Genomic DNA, 18,277 nt, shown 5'->3' on the forward strand with positions numbered 1-18,277 from the left:
TATATAGTTAAAGAACAGAACAGGAATTCATCAGGAAGCAAAAAGGGAAAAGAAACATATACAGTGAGGGGAAAGCGGTGGGGGGGATTCAGATTTTACGGGGGCCAGTTTCTAATTGCAGCCGTCCGTAGGTGCCCTACATCCTAAGAATGTATCCCTTATCGATCAACAAAACAGTGATGGTTGATGTAATGTGTGCAAGTAATGTGTTGATGATGATCGAAATAAACTAAACTAAACTATATCCTGTATGGGTCCATTTGGTTACATGTGTACAATCTCAGAGTTACAGATCTGTAAGGGTCCATTTGGAACCCCTTCAAAGATACCCATGGCCCAATGCTATGCATTGATCAATGCAAACCTTTCACTTATTATGTTGAAACAGTTTATTTATTTATTTACTCTTCAAAGAAGGTATTTTTCACAGAATAAAAATAATAAGTTTGTGAAATATTTGTATGAACTACAGATTATTACTTTCAGCTGTACTGTGCTCTGATTGGATGCAGTGTTGATTCTGACAGCATATTTAGATTTTAATTTTAGTCATAGTCACTTGAATAGTTTTCATTTAGTTTTTGTTACATTTTAGTCACCTGGAATGTGTTTATGTTAGTCTAGTTTTGGTCGACGAAATATAACATTTTAGTTGACTAAATCTACAGTTGATTTAGTCGATAATGGCTTATTTTACGGGTACAGGCTTTAGTTTAGACATACTATTGGTCCGACTGTCCTAAGTGCAAGCACGGGAGCCAGCACGGATCTGCAGTCGTGCAGGCATGTCTTTGGTATCGCACAGTTCTTCGCCTCATGGCCTGTAGCCAAACAAAACCTGCACTTGGTTTCATGGGCGTAGCTTGAACTTGACTCCAGGGGTGCGATGCATGGCGTTTTTATAATGCCCTAACCCCTAAATAATTGTTATTTAGGTAGTACAGCAGCACACAGTGTGCTGCTGTACTACCTGCTGTAGTAATGAAACCCTGTAGTGCTGTGCACACACACACACACACACACACACACACACGCACACACACACACACAGCACTACGGGGTTTCATTTTTAACTGACGTCAGCACACGGTACAACTGCTGCGCGTCTTACTCTTAGTCATTGACAAAGTGACAAAGATAAAGAAGGGAATACTAGAATAAAAAGACCACAACAAGCTGCTCCACTAGACCACGTTACTGTACCAAACATATACAAAATACTGTGCAACACTCTGCCAATCGCAGCCGAAACAAAAGACTGCAAACCGAATATTCCATCCACGCATGCTTCTTGTAATAGAAGGTGGGGTGGGGGGGGGGGGGTGCAATGCAACCCCTAAACCCCCCAAGCTACGCCCATGCTTGGTTTCTCCACCTCGAGTCTTTTCTGTGTACCCACTCAGCGAGGGAGCGGGGGAAACTTCTCTATTGGCTTTGGATCATACAACTATGGTTTCCATAATGTTTGGTCGTATTGCAGTTGTTCATGTCACAACAACGAGGGCGAGGCTTGATTTCATAGGGCGTGCAAGATTGATTTCAGCCGTCACATTTATCAAATAGGAATGACATTAAGGAAGGATCATCTGTTTGCGATCACTTCATAAATGCCGTGCGGGAAAGTTGATTAAATAGTCTCTTAATGTTTCAATTCAAGTGGTAAAGTTCACGTGGGCATGTCCGTCCATCTTTATGATTAGGCTACTGTTGTTGTCTTGGTATTCCTTTCATGCGACTTCACTCACTTCCAGTGCATGTGGATGGAGCTGCTGCTGTTGTGTTTGTATTCCATCTTTAGTCTACTCCATCTATCTTGCCCTCTTTTGCCTGTGGTAATTTTATGTCTCGTTTTGACTGTTCAAAGAATCAAAACTCAACTTTATCAGGCGATTGCAAATTTGCAGAGCAGGGCTAACATGCAACTGTATACAGCCACAGCGGACAGACCGGAGCAAATCAGTCTACTCTAACGTGCAACCAGTAAGCAGCCCAGTTTAAACACTCTATTTCCTGCCTGCGCCGTGAAGGGCCCTTCACAATAAAGCGTCTCCCTTTAACTCCCAATTAACTACATTTTACACTGCTTATTATTGACAGGAAATGTAATCTTAGTCGCGGTAACTTAACAGCGTGTTTGTGGGAGAGAGAGCCAGAGAGAGAGAGAGAGAGAGAGAGAGAGAGAGAGAGAGAGAGAGAGAGAGAGAGTATACAGTTTACCACCACGCATCTCCGCGCCTGCTACAGGGTATTAATGCAGAAAACAAAAAGAGAAACCTGATTTTGACACCGGTCACATATTTATTGTCAGTGCATTTCTAGTCACTACATGGATGGAAAATGTATTCACATGATTTACTTACGTATGTAGAAATACTCATTCAAAGTATTCAAAATGCTCTTGTGTAAAATTACAAACATATTGGCATTGCAATGTACTCATTATGCAGAATGTCTCATTTCACGTTTTCAAATGTCTACAAATATTTTGAAAATAGCAGATCTACAAGATCACAATGTGTTGAATCGTGACACATTGTAAGCTTGTATAGATCGGCTATTTTTAAATGGCCAGAATGTATGGTTGAAGTGGTTAATGTATGTTTTTTTGTAATTATAATCAAACTCTAAAAAGTAACTTTTCAAATAAATGCAGTGAAGTAAAAATACAGTATTTCCTCTGAGGTGGAGTATAAGTAAAAGTACTGGAAAATGGAAATACTCAAGTAAAGTACAAAAACATCAAAATTGTACTTAAGTACAGTACTTGAGTAAATGTACTTATTTACTTTACCACCACTGCTATTCTGCTATTGCAAATGTGATGGTACCGACTCCTGGTTCCTCGATGTTGGTTCCAGTTCCTTCAGTTCCGGTCTGGAACCCGGCTCTTCACCCATTCAGGGTTGGAACCCCTTTTGGTGTTTTAAAGGCGCAGTGAAACGGAAATGGTGAACAACATGAAAATGGTGTTTCCACATGAAACACCGGTCTGAAGTTTCTGAACCAATCAGAATGTCGCATCCCTTCAGGCGATGGGACGGTAGCTAGGGAAGGTAGCTATATGCTATGCGCTACAGCGTGGCATCAGACGGTCGCCCAGCACAACCAGTTTACTGTTATGTGGCTTATTTCTACCCTATAATGTTTTCAGAAACATATTTTAGCGTGATGATTAAGTTGAAACCGAGTAATACACTGTCTGAATGTTATCTTGAATGGAAATAAAAACGGAGTAATCTGTAATCAGAAGCAGCTGTGTTGCATGGATGCGCAGACATGGGGAATTAAACAGGTGAGCTTCATTTTTATTGGCTTTTATCGATGTGTATCTCTACACGTCATCACGCAGCACGTTTTCGTTTTAATAAATAAATAATACAATCGTTTTTATGGACCTTTGATATAAAAACACACAGAAATGAGAATTTCCCCATTTTTTTGGCATCCATTGTTAGGTATGCCCATATGATGACCACGGATATGGTCTAAGGCCCTCATTTATCAATCGAGTGTAAAATCTGCCACAGATTCGAGTGCAGGTTTCGTAGTACACCCACGTCGCCACGGCATTTATAAAGTGATCGCAAACAGCTGATCCTTCCTTAATTTCGTTCTGACGTTAATAAATGTGACGGCTGAAATCTATCTGGCACGCCCTATGAAATCAAGCCTCGCCCTCGTTTTTGCGACCTGAAAACGGCAATACGTTTCCTGAAACCATGGTTACATGAAAAAATAGGTTTCTCCCGTGCCTTGCTGCGCCTCACCCCCCTCTCTCATACACACGCACAGCACGCACAGCACGCACACGCAACTTGCAAGCTGCCCGCAGCCCAACTAACTGGTGTGTTGTTAAATAAATAAAAAACGAACACCTGCATGAATTAAATAAAGTTGTAGGCCTACCCTGTCTGTTTCTCCTCTCGCTTCCCTTATTGCTGCCCGCCTCACGGTCCTCACCCCCCCGCACGCCACGCACGCACATATCGCAATTTGCAAGCAACTTTCACTGTGTGTTGTTAGTTGTATATTAAATTATTAAAGTATTTTTAATTTAATATACAACAAGATATATTAGTGAACGAAAACCTGAACCTGAACCATAATTAAATAACAAATAGGCACACACACGAACGGTGACACGCTGCTGTTTTGCAGGTGCTCCTCCTGTCCTGTCCTGTCTGTCTGTCTCTCTCTATCACTGTGGTCCGTCCGTGACCAACTGCATGCACGTTCGACTGTCTATTTAGATTGCCTCGCAGTCGCTGCAGTGGCTGCAGGACTGTAAACTGTCAATTATATTAATGTGCAGCCAAAATATATGGTAGGCCTACTGGTGGTGGTGGGCTGACTGGCTGGATTAGCCTATACCTATCGCCGATGCGGTTCCCATGCACTTGCGCTGGGCTGGCACGGCACATTTGACATTCCAGTGACACGTCAGGTTTATTAAACGAGGAGGAGATTGCATATACCGTAACTCCAGAAAGACAAGTGCTGTTGGCCTGCTGTAGATTACAGTATATAGGCTACCCATGCATGTTGGGACTCTCCGCAGCTGCATTGCAACTTGCTACTTTCCAACGTCATGGAAATATTCCAGCACAGACAGCCCAAATCCGCATGCATGCGCTCATGCAAAACACTGTTTAAATGGCTTAAATCAAGCGCGATTTTAATTGTAAAGTTGGAAAGCTCCTACAAATTTCATATGACACAAAGACACATCTTGTAGGTCTATTCCTTTTTCTTTTTAAACATGTGTAGCCCATATACATACAGTTTTATATTAACATTTTAGGAGTGAATACATATGATTCATGCCTTTGGCAGCCTCTCAGCTGGTCAAACAATGCTGCTCCGCCGTTCTGCGACAGAAAAACAAGCGTAAGCAAGCTGCCGACCAGACGTGGGAATTGAACGTTGTCAAGTTCAATTTCAAGCTTTGGCGGAAATGGTAAATGTCAAAAATGTCGGAAATTTCGGCGTGCACCCATATTTTGGCGTACGCACGGTTGATAAATGAGGGCCTAAAAGTGTGAAAAACGTCTTTTTCATTTCACTGCGCCTTTAACAGGGGTGGACTGGCCACAGGACGTACCCAGTGCATGGCTCGGTGGGCCGACCCTCTGGTGGGCCGGTCTGGGCCAAATGTTAAAGGGTTGTTTCGGATTTTTGGTTATGAAGCTGTATGAAATGCTTACCATAAATATCGCGGTTGCAAAGATATTAAATGACTGGCCGAGGAGTGCTGCTCCTGTTTGGGGGAATATCAAGTAGTTTCCAGGGTCACTGGGGGCCACGCATTAAAAATAAATCAATCTACAAAACTAGCGTAATTCGTATTGTTGACCTATATCTACCATTATAGACCAACTTTCGTTCAACTTTGACCGCTCTGTCACATGGCACTATTTTCTTTTAAAAAAAAAGCTAGGTGCTATGCAGCTGCCCCGGGTCGGCTAGCTACGAGGTTTCATTTAATTCAAAACATTTACTTTTGACTCGTTCCGGTTACTTTATAAGTTTTGTTTTGTGTCATAGAGGAAAATAATAGTTGTTTCAATTCTTTCAAAGTAGATCTAAAATTTAGCGTGACTTCAACATGTCAGAATCAGACACTCCAAACCCAGAGTCAGACAACGACAGTGATGAAGCTCTCACTGCACAGCCGAGCACCTAGCCGAGCCACCAGCCGAGCCACCACCTTTTATTTTTCTCAAGTTGGTATGGACGTTCAAACCCACTGTAGCAAGCCAAAGTTGGACATCCCGGAAAGTTGCAACTTCGTACCATTTTGATCTATAATACAACACAGTGGGCTGTATTTTGCGTGTCTTAAGTACCAGGTCTTATTCCCTAACTTGAGTAAACTAAAGACCTGGAGGCGTGATCAATGCCATTTGGCTATTCTGAGTGGCCAAAGAGCATTGATCACGCCTCCAGGTCTTTAGTTTACTCAAGTTAGGGAATAAGACCTGGTACTTAAGACACGCAAAATACAGCCCAATGTTGTCAACACTTATAAAGAAACCGGAACGAGTCAAAAGTAAATGTTTTGAATGAAATGAAACCTCGTAGCTAGCGGACCCGGGGCAGCTGCATAGCACCTAGCTTTGGTAGTGTGTCCTGCCGCTGCCGCAGCCTGCCGCATGGAACACTATGGTGTTCTATGCGGCGCAGTGATACTGAACACAAAGAAAATAGTACCATGTGACAGAGCGGTCAAAGTTGAACGAATGTTGGTCTATAATGGTAGATATAGGTCAACAATACGAATGTGGTTGTGGTGGGCCAGTCTGGGCCAAATGCCGCAAAAATGTCCGTGCCAAATTTTTTGTCTCAGTCCAGCCCAGTGTTTTAAGCATTATGTTATACTTTAGCTGTTGAAAAATAGCAGATCTACAAGCTTGTAGCGCGGCACGCGTTACGAGCTTGTAGATCTGCTATTTTAGAGAAATCGGGAATATATATTATTTCAGATCGTTTTCAACTCAAATCTTTGAGAAGTGAGGGGCGCTAATATATTGAAGTAACTTGTGTTGATTAGGTGATGTAATGGTGATGTAACACAAACGGTGCCAACACAAACATTAAATGCCATTAACAATAAAGAGAAAATATGACGTATATGATGACGTATATGTTCCCGTCATTGTCAATGGCGTTTTTAAAACAAACATTGAACAATAAACAAACATTAAAACCTGTATATAGAGCCCTCAAAAAAGAAAAAGGAATGGCATAGTGTGCCCGAAAACCCCACCCACTGCTATGCCCTATTGGTAGACACTCCCTGAACACTGGTAGCTCCTGAGGTTTGGTATTGTAAAAAGAGTGAAATACTTTAATTAATTAAAGTTAGATTTATTTTAAATCTATAACATTTCCAACAATAAGTATTGCTTTCTAATCAGAAACAGTTGGGCTTTTCAATTTATTTTAGTTTAATTCATATTGTTTAACACTTCACAGATCAGCAGATTGCACGCACGCACGCACGCACGCACGCACGCACGCACACACACACACACACACACACACACACACACACACACACACACACAGTCTGTAAGTTTTTAAACAGGGCCGCCGTAATATGACCTTTTGACCTCAGATATGCACCTCCCCCCCGAAATTGTTGTCCTCGGAAGCAGCACTCTTCTCCGCCTCGCCAGCGACCCCCCGCTGCTGACCCCCTGCCGTGACCTCCTGACCTCTAGTGACCCCAGGTGCGTGACCTTTGACCTTGTGGCGCTGCAGGTCCATCTCCAGATTGATCCAGTTCTGGATCATGTGATCTCTCTCCTCGAAGGCCCGCCTCTCCTGGAGGGGCGGGGTCACGGGGGTCACCGTGTAGTCCTGTCGAAAATTAACCAAATGTATTACTTAGGTAAAAGTATCAAGATAGCTCCGTTTGGAACCTCTATATCTACGCTGCTATGCTTTAGCTCCCAGATGAGTTTCAGAGGAAAGCTATCCCTGGCCTGCACTGGTTGAAATGGCGTCTAGCTGGGTCGAGCCCGTCCGCAAGTAGTGGATTAAACCCCTTTCGCAGTATTTGTTTCAAAAAGTAAAGGTAATGTCAGCCAGTACCATGTGTTTCCCCGGTTTTCCCAATGGAATCTTATGGAAGCAGTACTGCACATGCAAACGCGGGTTGACTGGACTTAAAAAAAAAAAAATTAAGCCTGATTTTAAGCGGTTGTTTGATGCCTATGTTAAAATGTTACGTGCCTATGTTAAGTTTCTCAACTGTATCTTGGTTCTGATACCTTAAGTTTTGAAACAAATATTGCGAAAGGGGTTTAAATCCACTACTTGCGGACTGGCTCAACCTAGCTAGACTCCATTTCTACCAGTGCATGGATAGCTTTCCTCGGAAACCTCATCTCGGAGCATAAGCGTAGCAGCGTAGGTTCCAAACGGAGCAAGTATTAAGACTACAATGTAGAAATACTCGGTTACAAGTGCAAGTTTGGAGTTCAACACTCCCCCCCACCCCCCCCTACCTGGCGTTGGGCGGAGCATAGTCTGACGGCGCGCACGCTGAGGTAGCAAAGCTCCGCCACACTGAGCAGCAGAGACACTCCCGCTGCCACGAGCATGAACCAGATGAAGACCGACTTCTCTGTAGGCCTTAAACATACGCAATGCAATTAGAATCAGATGAAGACCGACTTTGTTGTAGGCCTGAAAACACAGTGATATTATAGAACCAGATGAAGGCCGACTCCATTGTAGGCCTGAAAACCCATAGAAGCAAATGAAGACCGACTTCTCTGTGGGCCTTCATTGTCAATGGCGTCAACATTGAACTAAACACAAACATTAAACCTGTATATAGGAGGGGAAGGTTTTTAAAAACTACTGAAACTAACTGAAACTTTACTGTTACAGTAAAAAAAAAATCAATGGTTACAGTAGGTTACATATCGGTAATTATTGTGATCAATGGTTTAAATATGTGTAATTACTAGAATTTCGCGGGGCTTCAGCCCGCTCATCCTAGCGCCACGCGTCGCCAATGGGAAATCACAGTAGTATAGTTTTGGGCCACAATACACCAACAACCTCTGCGTCCACGGGATGCACTGTACTCAGCATACACAGTAATAATAATCCACGTGGAAAAAAAAAAATCGCTGGGAAAGAAATGCGGTAAAACAATAATCTAAGGACACGATCATTTTGCATGCCCACATCCGACCTCATCCTATGTTATAAAAAAATACACGTGTGAGAGAGAGAGAGAGAGCGTCAGTCAAGTGGCTCTGTGGCTGCGATGCGCTCCGCTCAAACAGCTGATCTGCGAGCTTGTCATATCCAGGAATCAATAATTCATACTATATCGTACATGTCTGTGAACCAATTGTTGGAGTCTGTCTGTCTGCAAGTTTGAAAAGCAATCACGCATAGTCAAGTACCTGGCCTGGCCAGGTGTGATAGGAAATTTAGCATACTATCGTCTCAACGAGAGGCCACTTGATTAAAGTTTCAAACGCCACTCTGTATGCATTCTATGTAAAAGTTTGAACCCCCTCCCAGAAATTCAACTGTTTGATGTGACTCTGTATATAATGTCTGTAAATACAATGTTAGGGAGTCTTGGCTGGTCGCAGCAGCGGTCAGGACATAGGAGCCCTGGGCTCCCCGCTCAGGGTCTAAGGCAAAGCGCTCTGTCTTACATGGTTTTTGTCTTCAATAAATACAACTGATGCATCTTCAGTTCATCTCTCTGCCTGCTTTTCTTCAACTGGTTGTCCGGTGCTTTTGACTACAGTCTGCAGTTTGCTCAGCCTTTTTTGTCTCTAGTAGATTTAATTAGTCAGTGTAAAGGTGATGAAATTACACGACAGTTGGAGCCTGAACAGGGATCAACGTCATCAACAGCTGGTTGCAAAATGCCCCATATAGGTCCCAAAACATGATATTTGTGAGCACCGCCACTGTCCATATTTGTTTGTCTTATGACAAAAAATGCTCACCAATGTCTGATAACTTGAAGCAATTTTTTTTAAGTAATTGCAAAAAGGTGCCATAATCCGACTAATCGATTAATTGTTTAAATAATCACCCGATTAATCGATTATGAAAATAATCGTTAGTTGCAGCCCTAGTGACAAGCAGACCGGATTCAATGGGAAACACACTTTGTGTAATAACACACACCGATATTTTGACTAATAATTGACCAATAATTGCAACTGCAAACAACTTTTGGTTGGTATATTAAGCTATGTTAAATCCACTGTTGCCCACTATTAGTATTTATTACCGAGTTGTGCTTGCTAATACTACTAGCCTACATTACAAATATACTGTATAGGCCTATTTGATATTTGTATATATATTTTTGTTTATAAAATAAAATAAAACGTTTTATTATTATTATTTTTCAGTGGTACAACCACCCCCGTACGGAGCTATGTGTGTGGGTGGGTGTATGGGGGTCTGGGTATGAGCAAGAAAACAGCATGGTTGTTTTTCACCATCTGTGCGCAATAATGCACACACAAACACACATGCACGTATTAACTGTATGCTTTTGGGGGTGCCAGTACATTACAGTACAGTAGAGGGTACAGTAGAGGGGCCGCCACACAGTAACTCTGTCATTTCTCAACCTTTTCGGACGGTTTTCGAACCGGCCTGGTCCCCTGGGTGCGTTCCTGGGGGTATGGAACAGGGTATGAGGCTTGGCACCGAGCGCGACATGAGGAGATAGATCTATCTGGAACAACTCTGTGACGTCACTTGCGCACAACGTTTTGCGTACAATAAATGTGTAATTAATGTGATCAATAATTTAAATATGTGAAATTAATGTAATTATTGTGATAAACCCACCTGGACAGGAAGCAGTCGACCTGGTGACGACAGGGCAAGTGGTTACAGACATAGCCATGTTGGAGGGTGAACCCGAACAGCAAGTACTGCCCCACGATGAATCCTACCTATAACACATAAACATTTAATGTTATAATAGTATAATGCCCTACGATGAACCCTACCTTTAATTTATAATCATTTGCTATACTATAAAATAGCTCTATTGCTGATTACTTAGGTTAGAACCCGCCGCAGTGGTGTCCGGTTAGAACTTAAACCAGGATGCTTCGACTTCTGCCTTCTTAAAAACTTAACTTAAAAATAACTTAACTTAAAAAAATAATAACTTAAAAATAAATCTTTAAAAAACCCAAATATGTACGAGCTGCGTTCGCTTCCCGCGTTTGCGCGTCTTACTGGTATATTACCAGTAAGACGCGCAAATGCGGGAAGCGATACATATTTGGGTTTTGGACATATAGCTGCTTTGGGGACTCCTTATATGGTTATGGCTGAGTCATGGTGACACAAATCACTCAGCTCCATATATGGGCACAAAAGCAGGACAGACAGACAGACACACAGACAGACAGACAGACAGACAGACAGACACCAATAAGCCGCGCAAACGCGGGAAGCGAACGCAGCGCGTACATATTTGGGTTTTGGACGTATAGCTGCTTTGGGGACTCCTTATATGGTTATGGCTGAGTCATGGTGACGTAACAGCGGGACAGACACTTGCATCAATCACAAACAAATCACTCAGCTCCATATATGGGCACAAAAGCGGGACAGACACACAGACATGATCTGCTAGGTGTCATAGTAAGTGCTCACTGCGTTTGTAATCACTGCGTTCGCAATGATCTGCTAGGTCTCATAGTAAGTGCTCACTGCGTTCGCAATCACTGCGTTCGCAATAACCCAGCGTCCTAGTCGGATATCCCCATATATGGAGACTGTATATCCAACGAACACTCTCCCAGTTCGGCTAATATGAATGGAAGTGAGAGTCTTCATTACAATTACACTTTGTATATTATTTATTGATTACCTCCAGTAGGATCTTTGCGAGAACGTGCAGAGCGTAGGAACGAAGCAGACGTCCTCTCAGGTTGATCTTCCCCTCGTCAGAAGTGTACTTAGGAAGCTGAATAGCATCATAACATTAACATTATCATCCTAGGAACCTGAACAAAATCATAACATTCACCTGATTATTGGAACATGAATAATCATAATATTCACATTATCATCGGGACTCTCTTTTTTCTCGAGCCTTTGAGTTGATGGGCGGGCGCTGATGGGGCCCTTGTTTTACAGCACCGGCTACTACTACAGTACTGGTAGTTATATAACCACACAAGTGGTTATAATGTCACAAAAACTATGCGTAAACCCTAACCTTAACCCTAAACTCACAAAAACTATGCCTAACCTTAACCCTAACCTCACAAAAACTATGCCTAACCCTGGCGGGTTGGTTGGTTGGTGTCCAGGTAGCTCAGGCGGTAGAGTGCTCGCCTTTGGACCACACAATTCGATCCCGGGCACCGCCAACTCAGCGAATAAGTAGCCCGTACTTCCCAGTACTTAATACAGCGAGCTGGATATAATGAGCATAAACTGCATTTCCCAGAATGCAATTCACCAAAGTGTCTTGCGCAGATCGCACGCAGCACGCACGCACGCACTATGCCCGCCGGCACGATACTACAGCATTACCATGGCAACAGAGTCCGTATGTTAATACCAGGGGGGCAGTCAGACGGATATTTTGTGAAGCCACTAAGGAAATGAAAGTTCATATAATGGCCTGTTGTGGCGCTCTCATTGGGCTCAAAAAAACCCATAGCCCCATAGAAGTCCATGTATTTGGGCCCAACTTCACCTAGACTGTATTACCTTAATAAACATGGTCATGAATACTTTTTGCTTCCAGTCACTAGTTTAAAGTCTCATTTCTAATGTCATAATATTCTTTTTGGAAAATTATGGTCCCATTTATTAGAAAAATTACCATAAAGTCGCGCATGTTCTGAGGGGCGTGGCTACCGTTACAGTCTATGAACGGGATCCCCCACCCACTCGAGTCAAAATAAAAACCAACGAAGAAGAAGGGGGAAGTCCCGCCTCGTTGTCTGGGCCAGCCAATGGGCCAGCTGGCCTGAACTGGGCCAAAACGGATCTAGAAAGATGGCGACTTCCATTGCAAGGACTGACAGGCTTCATTTTACGTTCACGTTAGACCCGCGGGACGCTTTGTCCATATTTTTTACAGTCTATGGTTAATACATACTGACGTGACTCTAAAATGGACGTGCAAAACACCACCACACAATAACACAGCCCACAGGACTTCTCCACCACGCTACAGCGTCCCGACAGAGCAACCTGTCAAAACAGCCAGCGCTGGACACAGCTAACTTTAGCATTGCTACAAACACTCACTGCAATCCGTGCACCGCTCGCTCAATACTTGCGGTATACTAATGCGGACACAACGTGATAATACTACTGCACAAATGCTACCAGTAGCCCATAGCAAACAGTAACATTTACACACTACATTTCAAATCTAACTTACCAACGGGCTGTGTGCTCCTGATGACATATCGTTGAATGTAATGAGTGACGCTCTGAACTACCATTCATATGGTCGCGGTCGCACAGTCGCGCATGCACAAACACTTCCATCCAAGTTCCATAATCATGACTATCATACTGACACACGTATCAAGCATAATGTAAACATGAAATTAGAGTTATGAAATTATTAAATAGGACAATTATGAAGGAAACTTATTTTAACACCCCACAGTTCCCATTATTTATAAATGAACTTTTTTATGTGCATAAACTTTACTTGTTTTTAAACCAAAACCCAAAAGAACCGAACAGATATACCTGGTATCCACAGAGACTAGTATCAGGTAATAGGAATACCTGGTATCCACAGAGACTAGTATCAGGTAATAGGAATACCTGGTATCCACAGAGACTAGTATCAGGTAATAGGAATACCTGGTATCCACAGAGACTAGTATCAGGTAATAGGAATACCTGGTATCCACAGAGACTATAGTATCCGGTAATATACCTGGTATCCACAGCGTAGGAATATGTTGGTCTGTTCGCCCAGGGTGGTGTGTTGTTGTTGTTTCATCTTCTTCCTCATCTAGAGACAACCACACAGAAAGATCCTTTAATGCAAGTGGTGTTCAACCCTTATATTTTCACATCAAGGCCCATTTTTTATTTATTCAGCATTTAAGTCACAGACCACCATTTTTATGACATTTAGCCCCTCAGGACCTGCACAACTAGAGAATATGTTGTTGTCGTTGGATGAGTTGGTGTCCACAATTACATGCTGTATGTATTGATGTTGGTACCATTAGGAGAGATGACAGGCAAACTCGAAAGCGAAATAACTATTATTCCACATTCTCTAATCGTGTAGACTTCTTGTCAATTAACTAATGCAGGTGTTTAACAAATAGCTTAACTCTTGAGGGTTTCATTTGGTTTCATTTTACGCTCTCAAGAATTAAAGAGGGTCCACTTGGTTACCAACTCAACATCATTTAGCGGAGGACCACCTGGAACCCCCTCAAGGAATGGTGGTCCCCGGACCACTGGTTGAGAACCGCTGCGATATAGGAGTGGATTTTGAAGGCCTACCATTGGGTGTGTGTGTGTGTGTGTGTGTGTGTGCGTGCGTGCGTGCATACCTTCTTCTCTGCGTGGATGATGTGCATCACGTGACCCAGGTACAGCAGGGTGGGCGTGGCCACGCTCAGGATCTGCAGTGTCCAATAGCGCACGTGAGAGATGGGAAACGCCCGGTCGTAACACACGTTCTCACAGCCAGGGGTCTGCGTGTTGCATACGAAGTCTGACTGCTCGTCACCCCATACCTAGAGAGACAGACAGACATACAGTTAGAGAGAGAGACAGGCAGAGAGACAGACAGACTGCTGGGTATTACATACGAAGTCTGACTGTAGTGTTCATCTCCCCACACCTAGAGAGCGAGAGACAGACAGGTAGAGAGACAGGCAGGCAGGCAGACAGACAGACAGACAGGCTGCTGACTGACTGCTCATCACCCCATACCGAGAGAGAGAGGGGGGGGGGGGGGGGGGGGGGGGTAGTAAAAACTAGACTTCATTACTTTGACCATTAACCACTTTTGCGTTGAGTTTGGCGGTGTGGCGTTGAGTTTGGCGGTGTGATATTACAGATTCCATGTGCAACATACACAATCTGAGATCACAGAGACAGAGACAGAGCACAAGATAAAAACATTACATGAACAACTGAAATTGTATGTCATAACCAAATATCATACATATCACATATAGAACAATCCATAAATCACTTCATCACAGCGTCACCCATCACAGAACAAAGACCGCCTGATGTACTGCGGGGGTGTGTGAGTCACAGTAGCTTGAAGCCAATGAGAAACAGAGAGAGTGTGTGGGTCTTATAGCAGATCTACAAGCTCACAACGTGAAGGCTTGGTCATAACAATAAATACATTAACAAATATAGTATAGTATAGTATAGTATAGTATAGTATAGTATAGTATAGTATAGTATAGTATAGTAGTATAGTTCAATCAACCTCATGTCTATGCAGTGGTTATACTGTATAAGAAGTAAAGCACCATTATCCAAGGAGCTTTACACAGATTGTGCATTACATTCACACATTCACACACCAATGGCAGAGGAAACTATGCAAGGCACCTGCTCATTGGGAGCAATTAGGGGTCCAGAGTCTTGCTCAAGGACACTTCGACACTTAACTTTGGGGGAGCACACATGGATCGAACTGGGAACCGGAAAGGTTCCCAAACGGCCACTCTACCCCTGAGCCACTGCCGCCCCATTATTGTATTTAAAGTATTTAACATAAATTTAAAGTATTTGCATTTCACAATAATAAAACAAAGTACCTTCTCGGCTCCGGCTCCCAGGACCAGGATGCGGAACACGAACAGAACCGTCAGCCAGACCTTCCCGATGACCGTAGAATGAGTCTGGACCTTGTCCAGGAGACGACCCAGCAGATCCCACTCACCCATGTCTAGAAACAACCCAATGACAGGGTTATTAATTATCAACCCAACATGTAGGAATAACCCAGGGTTATTATCAACCCAACACACCCCACTCACCCATGTCTAGAACAGTGGTTCCCAAAGTGGGGAACGGGGACCCCTTTGGGGTCCTTGAGAGAGTTCCAGGGGTTCCCCTGCAGCTAAATGTTAATTTAGAACCAAATGGACCCTTATGGGTATGTAACTCAGAGAGTGTACAAATGGACCCTAACAGACCCTCTCAGAGTTAAATTAGAAATGCTTTAACAATACAAATTGGGGTCTCAGAGATAGAAATGCTATTAAATGGGGGTCCGTAGCCTAATGCATGTCAAAGGTTGTTGAAATTAAAATGGTTGAGAATCACTGCTAGAGCCGTAACAATGTTCTCTAGTGGGGGTCCCTGGCATATATTTTCAAATGGGGGTCCAATTACTGTAAATTTGGGAGTCCTTGACGTGAACACGTTTTGGAACCACTGGTCTAGAACCAAAGACATAGAAAGGTAGACGCCTCTTCCGACTCTGGGTCGAATGCTCTCAAGTGCACGGGCAAGCTTCCGCGTTAGTGCCAAAGAACGCAATGAGTCACGTGACTGGACTACCTTTCTATGTCTAGAACACCTATTGTAGAAGCTGCCTCAGGGCGGACCAGAGGTAGAAAGCTGTCGTTCCCTGATGTCATCGCTAGGGACACATGCTTCAGTGGGCAGGAACTGGGGGTGGCAATGAAGGACTGGGAAGTCTGGCGTAGCATTGTGGAATCCATGATCTCGACCGCGGTCGAAAAATGATGATGATGATGATGAGAAGCTGACGTGGCGTTGTCAGCTTGTAGATAGGCTAGTTTCTCCATGTGTCGTTTTTGAGGTATTAAAAAGGTCTTAAAAAGTCATTAAATTGTCACTTTATAAATGTGCAGATCGCCTGTATACACTATACTGTATGTAGGTTTGTTTACTGTTGAGTGAGAAAACACTGTTCAATCTAGGGACCACCTGAAATAATCTAGGAACCCCCCAAAATAATCTAGGGGTAAAATGTGAAGCAGCTGGCAGTAGTGGGAAGTAACTAAATACATTTACTCGAGTACTGTACTCATATTAAGGTTGTTTTTTGGGGGTTTTTTGGGGGGGGGGGGTTGGTTTTTACTTGAGTATTTCCAATGTCCAATACTTTTACTTCTACTACACCACATTTCAGAGGTATTGTACTTTTACTCCACTACAATTATTTGAAAACATTTTCTTAGTAATATTACTTTGTAGATTTTGAGTGTTATTACAAAACTTCGGCTACATTAACCACTGCATTTCGGCCGTTTGAAAATAGCAGATCTAAAGCTCACGCTGTTTTTTTTTTATAAATTTGGAAACTTGAAATGAGAAACGCTGCACAATGAGTAGGCTAGTTTTACTTTTGGTACTTTAGGTACATTTTGATGCCAATACTATTTGTCTTTTACTCAAGTACATTTTCAATTACAGACTTGTACTTGGAACAGAGTATTTCTATATTACAGTATCAATTGAAGTTAAAAAAAGTCTGAGTACTTTTTTCCAGCTGGTAGCCTGCAGTGAAATAACGCAAGATAACCGTGTCCTCTCATTCAAGGCCTGTCGTCCTTATCACTATGTGTGTGTGTGTGTGTGTGTGTGCGTGCGTGCGTGCGTGCGTGCGTGCGTGTGTTCATATCAATGTTTTGGGAACCAATGTCTCTTCACCTCTGACACATCAAACTAGCCTGGAAGCCAGACCAATCTGCCACAGGGAAGAAAAAAAATCACACCTGTGTGAATTGAGGGGCGCTCTTATCATCTTACAACGGAATTTGGTATAGCTTGGAGCAGCTACCGTATAAATGTTACTTTATTCAACGATTAGGTGATGTAATGATGAAAGTAAAACAAACAGTGTCATAACAAACATTAAATTATCTTTATTGTCAATGGCATCCAATGTTTGTGTTAGGGACAAGATGATGTACATTTTCACTTCATTGTCAATGGCGTTTTTAAAACAAACATTGAACTAAACACAAAACTATTTATAAAATATAGCTGCGAGCAGCGATAAGGCGGGACCAAGGAGAGGGAGAGAGAGAGAGAAGGGTGGAGAGAGAGAGAGAGACAGAGAGAGAGAGAAAGAGAGAGAGGGGGGGGTGGAGAGAGAGATAGAGAGAAAGAGGGAGAGAGAAAGAGAGAGAGAGGGGGTGGAGAGAGAGAGAGAGAGAGGGGGTGGAGAGTGAGAGAGGGGGGGGTGGAGAGAGAGAGAGAGAGAGAGAGGGGGGGTGGAGAGACAGATAGAGAGAGAGAGAGGGGGGTGGAGAGAGAGAGAAGACAGAATACACTTATTACACTATTACACTATTACACTATTACACTTATTACACTATTGCACTATTAGACTTATTACACTATTACACTACTATTACACTATTACACTATTACACTATTACACTATTGCACTACTATTACACTATTACTTATTACACCATTACACTGCTGTTACATTATTACACTATTACACTACTATTACGCTATTACACTAAATACACTTATTACAGTTACTAGTATCTCTATTATTGTGATGTCATGTCCGAGAGTCAGAGAGAGAGAGAGAGAGATAGACATGCACAAATAAGAATCACAGGCTGAGTTGTCACTACGCAGATTTGAACCAGTGACCCTGTGGTCCAAAGGCAAGAGCTCTACCGACTGAGCTAAGCAGACACTGTCAGCTGACTCATTCTATACAATAACATCATGCAGTATAGGTATTAGCTGCCAACCGTATTTGGAAGACGTATTAGTTGCATGAGAGGTTTCACAA

At 42.9% G+C, this 18,277-nt stretch overlaps 1 protein-coding gene across 1 annotated transcript; it reads right to left on the reverse strand.

Moving 5' to 3' along the window:
- Positions 1-7,113: 7,113 nt before the first annotated feature.
- Positions 7,114-15,431, reverse strand: LOC308334107 (gap junction Cx32.7 protein-like; the record flags this gene model as incomplete). The annotated part of the gene is made up of 7 exons (XM_080790695.1): positions 7,114-7,362; positions 8,013-8,139; positions 10,351-10,457; positions 11,390-11,485; positions 13,436-13,513; positions 14,070-14,255; positions 15,303-15,431. 7 exons carry the CDS (start codon positions 15,429-15,431, stop codon positions 7,114-7,116), a joined length of 972 nt encoding a protein of 323 aa, XP_080646821.1.
- Between the last annotated feature and the right edge of the window lie 2,846 nt (positions 15,432-18,277).

Source organism: Protomyctophum bolini, assembly GCF_963924005.1.
Source record: "Protomyctophum bolini genome assembly, chromosome: 19".
In the NCBI taxonomy this organism is placed as follows: domain Eukaryota; kingdom Metazoa; phylum Chordata; class Actinopteri; order Myctophiformes; family Myctophidae; genus Protomyctophum; species Protomyctophum bolini.